The sequence below is a fragment of the Python bivittatus genome, unplaced genomic scaffold, assembly GCF_059951505.1.
Source record: "Python bivittatus isolate LINGU-HERP-01145 unplaced genomic scaffold, Pbiv_v1 ctg000810_np1212, whole genome shotgun sequence".
NCBI lineage: Eukaryota > Metazoa > Chordata > Lepidosauria > Squamata > Pythonidae > Python > Python bivittatus.
This window is the reverse complement of record NW_028277111.1, coordinates 2,155,185-2,163,865: the sequence shown is the minus strand read 5'-3', so window position 1 is coordinate 2,163,865 and position 8,681 is coordinate 2,155,185. Positions and strand designations below refer to the sequence as shown.

Sequence of the window (8,681 nt, the reverse complement as noted above, 5' to 3'; positions counted from 1 at the left end):
TTCCTAAACATTATTAATAACAGTAATAATGTTTGGTAGGGTTACCCACGTAGCTGCTGATGTCAGTTTGACATCAAAGGAGTGGAAGTCCACACATCTTGCAGTTGCCAAGTTTGAAAAACACTGGCCTAGATTGGTATGCAGACCCAGGCCAGGCAGGTTCATTTATGGTGGAGAATACGGGGTTCGCTGCGTTTCTCAAGACCGCTGTGGGGATAAAATGACCTGAGCCACCTCCCTGCGCTCTTATGGGCACCCTCTTGAACTCTCAGGGAAAGCAGCACTGCAAATAAATCACTGCAATCCGTCTGGGCTATGTTAAGCCTGGGCAAGCAGGTCGTGGGAACCCAGCCAACGGAAGACCCGGGTTGCAGAGCGTGGCGAGAGCCAGGAAAGCTGCGCGGGAGGAGGGGGGGTGGGGAGGGAGGGATCCCGCTGGGGGAGCCGGGAGAGCGGCCGGCGACGCCCAGCAGGTGGCAGGCACGCGACGCCTTCGGACAAGAGACAGGCGCGGGGGCGAGCGAGCGAGCGAGCGAGCGGGGCGGGGGGACGGGCAGGAGGAAGTCACCGGGTTCGAATCCCGGTTTCCCCTCTGAATCGCGGTCAATGCTCAGGGCAGAGGGAAGAAGCCGGGGGTTGGGTGGCGGCAGGCTATTTTATTGATGCGAACATGATTGTTTCTCTGTTGCTGAAAGCATAACTCCCCTTCTCCAAACTGGCGCCGTGCAGCTGTATGGGACTACAACTTCCATTACCCGCAGCCAGCCCAACGGCCGGATTGATTGATTGATTTAGCGTGCGGCATCTCCTACGGGGACTTGCATTTAGCCCAAGTGAAAAGCACTTTAAACTTTGAATATGAAACAGCTCTAAATGCAGAGGCCAACGTCTAGGCCGTCTAACCACTGAAGCGCAACATCATTTCTATCTATCTAAAAAATCAGATATTGGCCCATTATGTAGGAAAGTCTGGGAGAAGCCTGGGCGGAAAGGAGTTAAGTCTAGTGAACTCCTGGAGGAGGCGTTCCTAGAGGGCAAGAAGCGGAAGGGAGATCCCAGCTAAAAAAGGAGAAGGTAAATACGGCCAGACCCCTTTCCTGTTCCGACGTTTATTCCCCTCCCTCTGGAAACAGGCGTTTTCCACCCTCCTTGGGATGCCGATGCATTCAAAAGGGCATTTCTCTTTCCCTGCAACAGTTGCACGGCGGGCATATGCCGCGAGGGAGACCTGCCGCGTGCAGTCAGGTTCAGGAAAATTGGGTGAGTTTTTAAAAAATAAAGGGCGGGTAGGTTGGTGGGAGGCAGGAGGAAACCTGGTCAGAGAGGAGCATGGACTTCAGCTCCCATAATCCTTAACCAACCCAAGGGAGCACGCCTGTTGAGGTCCAGTGCAGCTGAAGGGCGCCAGGTTGGAGAAGAAGCAAACAAAGGAGACGACTAGGAGGGGGGATCAGGGCAAGTCTCCCTTCCGATTTTGAAGGCGTTTGAAGAGGAAAGGTTGGGCTTCCAGTGCAAGAGACAGACGTCCTTGTATTGGAAAAAAAAAGGACATAGAGTTTCTTTGGATTGAGGCAGTGGATAAATCGTGTCAATAAATAATCAGAGAAGAACGGCTCTACTTCCCCTTGACATGTGGCTTTTTTACAGGCAGGTGCACTCCTGGGCATTCACTAACACGAGCCTCTGATTTATCGAGAGCCGCAAAGGTGTTGGATTAGAATTACAGGTGCTCCTCATTTAGTGACGGCCTTGTTTAGTGACCGTTTGCAGTTACGACGGTGAGGAAAGAGTAACTTTGCAACCAGTCCTCATGTTGACGACCTTCGCAGGTCTGTAAAGCCAAGGAAAGCTGAAGTCAGATCATAAGCCCAGTTGCAGTTTCACTTAGTGACCGCTTTGCTTAACGACCAAGTTGTCAGTCCTGATTGTGGTTGCTCACTGAGAACTAGCTGTCCTTTTTTCCTTCCTGAATAAGGAAAGAATAGATGAAAGAGATGGGAAAGAGCTTTTTTCCCCTTCCTGTGAGTATAAATAAAATTGGACTCGTTTGAACAAACAACCTGACTTCGGGCAAGTTGGCTTGTTCTGTGTCTTGTTTGCCATCGTGCACCCATGTGAAAGAAACAGGATAATAGTTCTAAACGTGAGAATGTCTTAGGAAGGCCAGTTAAGCCTTCATGTTCCTCGTTAACCTTCGTTTTCGGTTAAGGAGAACATGGATGAGACCATAGGCCTTCTCCGTGGTGGCCCCACACTCACAACTCTTTAACCCAGAAGTTCATAAACTTCTTTTCCTCCTGGCATCTTAAAGATCACTAAGGATGGATCCATTCCCCTGAGCCCTCAGCCCCCATTGATTGTTAGTGGCATCCATCTAAAACCTCTAAATAAACCTAATCTAAAACCTGCAAAATAAAGGGCTAAAATAAATATATCCATGTTGGTGTCACGTGTTGGTCCTGAGGCAGCTTGCCTGTTGTACCACAATTACTATTGTACTGTGATTATTATATATAGTTTGGTTTGGTTTTCTATAGGCCAGTGTTTCTCAACCTTGTCCACTTTAAGATGCGTGGACTTCAACTCCCAGAATTCCCCAGCCAGCCTTGCTGGCTGGGGAATTCTGGGAGTTGAAGTCCACGCATCTTAAAATGGACAAGGTTGAGAAACACTGGTATAGGCTTTGTAGCACAGTTTTCTTTGTTAGCTCCCAAAGTTATTTAAGATGGGCAGCTATACAAATTCTCTAACCAAATAAATAAAGCAGCGTTGGCGTCAATAGGAAGGTCAGAGGCTGGTTCTGAAGCCAGCCCACCGAGGGAAGGATTTCCCTTCCGCACTTTTATCCGCTTTCTTCCCCAGCGAGAAACCTTCTCTTGCATGTCTTCTTTCTCCATCTGCAGAGAGGCTGCGGGAGCTCTTTCCGTCTTGAAAATGGAAGATCCGGTGATGGGTCTCAAGGTGGCAAGAAGGTCGGGCAAGGCAGGGAAAAGCCCTCAGCTGGTGTCGACTGGGAGCACTGGGAGATTCCCAGAAAGGGTGCCACTGCAGCCGAAGGTCAAACAGGAACTGGGTGAAGGGCTCCTTCCTTGTTGGGAAGCCCAGCGGCCGCACTTTCTGCAGGAAATGGAGCCTCCTGGCTCAGGATGGGGGCTTCCTCAGCCGCCTCGGGAGCCCACCCTGTGGGACGATGCCAAGGGCTTCCTGACCTCCTTTGAGCAAGTGGCCGAAGCCTGCCGGTGGCCGAAATACGAGTGGGTAGCCCGGCTCCTGCCTGCCCTCAGTGGGCAAGCTGAATGGGCCTTCAATGGCCTGGAGGTCAGAGACCGCGAGGATTATGGGAAAGTGAAGGCGGCCATCTTGCGGGGAATCGCCCTGAGCCGGGAGAAGCAGCGCCAGCACTTCCGGCGTTTCTGCTACCAGGAGGCCGAGGGCCCAAGGCGGGCTTGCAGCCGGCTTCAGGAACTTTGCCGCCGGTGGCTGAAGGTGGAGAGACACTCCAAGGAGCAGATCCTGGAGCTGCTGATCCTGGAGCAGTTCCTGACTATCCTGCCGGCAGAGATCCAGGTCTGGGTCAGGGAACGGGGCCCCGATACCTGCTCCCAGGCAGTGGCCCTGGCCGAGGATTTTCTGCAGAGGCAGCAGGACAGGGAGAAGTGGGGGCGACAGGTGAGGAGAACTGATCCTGATACACCCGTGAGCATAAGGTCAGTGGTGGGGATGGAGCCTGTCTCAAACTTACCAGGGTAGGAAGAAGAATCGCAAAGCATCGTTGGTGATTTCTAAAGGGGATTGGGTTTAATATTCACCAGGCTTTAATATTGACCTACGCTGCATGCATAGCACTTTTATTTTATTTTATTTTTTTGGTATATGCCCTGCTATGTACTGTTAACACCAGTCGACCTGATTCTACTGTACCAGCCACTGAGAAACTGACTAGATTAGAGAAACTGATTAGGAGTAGATAGATCAATGGCTTGTGGCTGAAGTAGCTAGAAGAATCTTGCATGTTCTGCCCATATCTGATAATTAGATAGATAGATAGATAGATAGATAGATAGATAGATAGATAGATAGATAGATAGATAGATAGATGATGTGCCATCAAATTGTTTTCGACTCCTAGCAACCACATAGATAGATTTTCTATGATACCTGATAAAGGCAAATAATAAGTAAGCTATGGATTTTAAGCTGAGTGGCAAACTATCCAGAGGTACCTATTGTCAGAGACAAAACTTTTTCCTGGATTCACTCTTGTGTTTGCTGCAAACCAGGAGAGGGCCTTCTCCCTGCATGTTGCTTTTCTGGCGGTATCTTGACTGTCCCCCTTCAGAAAGACCATGCTGGGTTAGACGAATGTTTAGTTTCATGTAGCTGGGTAAAGTGGATCTTCACTCATGTTTCAGGACTTCATGCCATGCGAGGAAGTAGCTGTTGGTTTCTCAGGAACAGAACAAACTTCCCAGCATCCGGGCCAGAGCCAGCTGCACAGAGGGGCCAAAAGAGAAAGGGAGGGTGACAGCAGCATCCCAGGTACTGTTTGCACCCGCAGCCTCGAAAGCTCTCGGTTTTAGCCCGTGTTGGTTCAGGTGTGATTCAGTGTGTTTATGTGACATCTGTTGCTAGTCTGGCAAAGACTGCACTCTTGTCATTAAGATGTGACCGTAGAGCAACAGTTGCATGTGGGGAAAACAAATCTGAACTCAACCCCGGTGTAAGAGAGCCTCAGAAAAGAAGGGGGCAGTGTTGAGGTCTCTCTGCTGCTGTCAGCCCTTTGAGATAGGCCAGTTCAGGAAACAGACTCCACAAGAATTACTGAAACTTTATTGATCTAGACTGGAACAACAGAATCTTGAAAGACTGATAGAAGAGAATATCTGTAGCTCAGGGTTGAACTGGGGATTCTCTGAGCTTGGTTCTTTTCTTGCAAATGTTTCATTACCCGGCTAGGTAACATCTTCAGTGCTAGAATGAAAGACTGACAGCATCTTGAAAGATTGACAGCATTTTCCCCTCCTCTCTCTTATACCCAAGAAGGTTAAGGGAGAGCCAGTTTAAATTTTTTCTGTTCTCTTTCTGGCCTGGACTTCAATCATGTTTGCTTAATTGCCACATTCCTTCTTCAAGGTCATCTCTGTGATTCTCTAGAGCCGGGTTCCCCAAAGTGGTCAGTATTGACCCCCAAGGGTTGATGGGACTATCCAAAGGGTCAGTGTTGTTGCTGTTATTATTCTTTGTAGTACTGCTAGTTAAAGTAGCATTTATTAAATTATTTTCATATAATAAATGTTTGAAGATCGATCAACAATCTGAAACCGATGAGTTGAAGAGTTTGGAGACCCCTGCTGTAGAGCTACCAGGAATTAGCATTCATATTTTTAAAAGATTGCTACATTATAGGAGTCTATGTAGCAAAAAATCAGAAGGATGCTGATAGTACCTTTTCCAACCAAGACATTTTATTACAAGGCAGAAGCTTTCACGAGCTGCAGCTCGCTTCATCAGATGCGCAAAGCATCTGTGACTCACTGATGAAATGAATGGCAGTTCACAAAAACGTCTGCCTTTTAATACAATTTCTGGGACAGAAAAGGTGCCCCCGACTCCTGACTGCTGCATTAATAGCCTAAGATTTGCTTATAGAAGGAAGCAGCATAAAGAAATGAGGTCAACGGTCTCGCCTTTTCTCATTCCAACAGAGTACGGAGCCACGAATGATCATACGGAGAGAAGCAGTTCGCAGGAAGGAGCTGAGGAAGGAGAACAATGCTGGATCCCCCAAAGACAACCCGCCGAGAACTTTTCCCGCATCCCCGAGCAGGGGAAGCTCTTCCAGAATCAGCCCCGGCAAGGAATCCAGACACGGAACAAAGTAGCCGTATCCATTGCTTCAGTAGTCAGTAGGAAGATCTTGGGCAAACCCCCGCTCTTTCAGACCCAGAAATCAGACATCCTGTCTGGGGTGGACTTGAGACAGGAACCGGATGATCATATCCCCGTTCCGGAGAGGCCTTATCACAAGTGTTCGATCTGTGGGAAGACCTTTGGTCAAAGCTCGCATCTGATTTTCCACCAGAGGACCCACGACATGGAGAAGCCCTACAAGTGCACGCAGTGTGGGAGCAGTTTCCACTCACGCCAAGGCCTCATCTACCACCAGCGGAGCCACGCTGGCGAGAAGCCGTACAAATGCTCCTTCTGCGGGAAAACCTTTAGCCAGAGCTCCCACCTCCTGGTGCACAAGAGGAGCCACACGGGCGAGAAGCCCTTCAAGTGTCCTGCCTGCGGGAAATGCTTCAGCCGCAACTCCCTTCTGACCATCCACGAAAGGACCCACACGGGGGAGAAGCCGTATAAATGTTTGCAGTGCGGCAGCCAGTTCCATTCAGGGTCGGGGCTCATTAACCACAAGAGGATTCATGCCGGAGTGAAACCATATAAATGCTCCAAGTGTGGGAGAGATTTTATCCGGAAGGCGCACCTCACTCGGCACCAGAGCATACACAGTGACGACAAGAACAGCACTTGACCTGGCTTGTGGGGGGACCAAGGGAGAAGCTCCTTCAAGGACTCGCTGCTTGTGTAGATCACAAGAATAAACACAAGCCATCTGAGTAACTATTGAGCACGCGTGTTTTAGGAATCGGAGTGAAAAAAGTGATCCTTTGCCAAAAAAGAAAACAAGTTTCCTACCAGTTTTCATTCCATTTGATGAAAGTGAATTTTCTTGAGAAGTCTCATTCAAAGCAAAAGAGAAAGGCAGTGAAATTCTCACAGTGGAGCCAGGCTCTTTGGCAACTGCTAAACTGAAAGTGATTCTTCCAGCGCAGAGTTCTCTTTAACAAGATTTACTGAGACATAAGGGACCAGGTTACCAGAATTCCAGCAAACAAACTATTTTATTTTCAGTGTAGGACCAACTTATCCAGGAAAAGACTTTCTAATTCTTTTCTTTGCAGCCTTCTAACAAACTGATGAGAAGGCAGGTCTGTTCACTGATACCGGGAAAGTTCACAACTGGTTGTTTACATAACAGTCTCTTGAATCTATCAGTCTGGGAACTAACTCATACAAACGGACTGTCTCTTGCCCTTATTTAATGATGAAGTGGCTAGGGTGTGTGTGTGCGAATACTCTATTTTTCATGGTATGGTCTGGTGATCTGCATTCACCCTCGATTCCTGAACTTCTGAAAGGAAAGATTCTTTGGGATTCCTGAACAATCCCAAAGGAAGATTCTCCTTCCAATTCAGACTTTTTCCATTTGGGAACTGTAGGGAGAGGCTTCAGAAGGGTGGGAAGATGTATCAGAAGACATTCACACATATCGGCCACCTCCACCAGTAAAACACGCTTGGTAGCACCACCGCGTGAAATAAATGGTCACAAACCCTGAGAATGAGGTAGCAAAACAGAAACCTTCATAAAGAAAGGAGCATTTTGAGAGATTGCTAGGCAGATCTTGGTGCAACATTAGGAGAGAGTTCTTACACCAACCACTTAAAGCAGTGTTTTTCTGGCTGGGGAATTCTGGGAGTTGAAGTCCACACATCTTAAAGTTGCCACGTTTGAAAAACACTGACTTAGAGGATAGAAGGTACAATGCCCAGAATTCACAAAGTCAGTCTTGTAAAAACTTGCAGAATTTATTAGTCCTCAGTTTTTTTAATTAGTTTTCTCAGGGGCTTTGGTTTCCTCCATAGGAAGGCAGGAGAGTAAAAATACTTCCTCTCTACCAGTTGTGCTGGTAGGGGAACAAATTGATGCCAATCATAGTATTTCCATTTGGAGGGTGGACGAGACGGGTTCCCTTCCTCTGACTAACCTTCAACTGGCACAGAGGAGAGAGGGCATACCGACCTGTTCACATGGCTGTGTAAAATCCCCAAATTGCTTTGCTAAAATGCAAGTCCAGTTTATTTACTTTTTCTCACCTTTGGTATTTCTCCCTGAGTGATCAAGAGCAGTCCTTTGATTTTTAAGACACCACGCCCCAAAACCGACCTTAGTGTGTTTAATAAAATGTCCCTCACTCCTTCTCTTTTGCAAGATCAAGCATTCCTTGCAGATTTGGACTCTCCAAGCATCTGTGGAAAAGAATTATTCTTCCCATGTTGAAGTCGTCAATGTAAAGTGAAAGGCACCTTTATTTTCTATAACAGTGTTTCTCAACCTTGGCAACTTTAAGATGCATGGACTTCAACTCCCAGAATTCCCCAGCCAGCCAGGCTGGCTGGGGAATTCTGGGAGTTGAAGTCCACGCATCTTAAAGTTGCCAAGGTTGAGAAACATTGGTCTATAAGAAAGTGAGCTACATTCATTTCATAAATTTCTCTTTTGAAAAGATGACAAGTAAGGTGACAAATAAGACTGGTGTTCTTCACTGCTGTAATAACTGGACAGAGTCAAGACATCCGTGGTATAAAAAACCCTTGTCCACATTTCTGAAGGGTTTCCTGAGCAGGCACAAGTCTGAGTTATAATCAAGTCTAACCCACCTTTCCTTTTTTTTAAAAAAACACGTATTTGTGAATTTCCCTAGGTTGTCTGCAGAATATGTGGTAAAAGACTAAATGTTGGAAGCCAGGTCACTTTGAAAACACTTTGAACATAGTTATATACAAAAAAGAAACATTTCAAAACAAGGAGTCTGCTCTCCCCCCATGTTATTGTTC

At 47.4% G+C, this 8,681-nt stretch overlaps 1 protein-coding gene across 1 annotated transcript; it reads left to right on the top strand.

Moving 5' to 3' along the window:
* Nucleotides 1-1,109: 1,109 nt before the first annotated feature.
* LOC148213922 (uncharacterized) lies at nt 1,110-8,185 on the top strand. Its single transcript, XM_088129653.1, has 4 exons — nt 1,110-1,260; nt 2,904-3,669; nt 4,413-4,539; nt 5,706-8,185. Exons 2-4 carry the CDS (start codon nt 2,935-2,937, stop codon nt 6,533-6,535), a joined length of 1,692 nt encoding a protein of 563 aa, XP_087985779.1. The 5' UTR covers nt 1,110-1,260; nt 2,904-2,934; the 3' UTR covers nt 6,536-8,185.
* The last annotated feature ends 496 nt before the right edge of the window (nt 8,186-8,681 follow it).

Bases quoted from the DNA above. Each gene is read 5' to 3' on its own strand.
- LOC148213922 (XM_088129653.1), top strand. From the start codon at position 2,935: ATGGAAGATCCGGTGATGGGTCTCAAGGTGGCAAGAAGGTCGGGCAAG. The intron at 3,670-4,412 runs GTGAGGAGAACT...CTCATGTTTCAG, and splicing joins GGGAGAAGTGGGGGCGACAG to GACTTCATGCCATGCGAGGA. The intron at 4,540-5,705 runs GTACTGTTTGCA...TCATTCCAACAG, and splicing joins GGGTGACAGCAGCATCCCAG to AGTACGGAGCCACGAATGAT.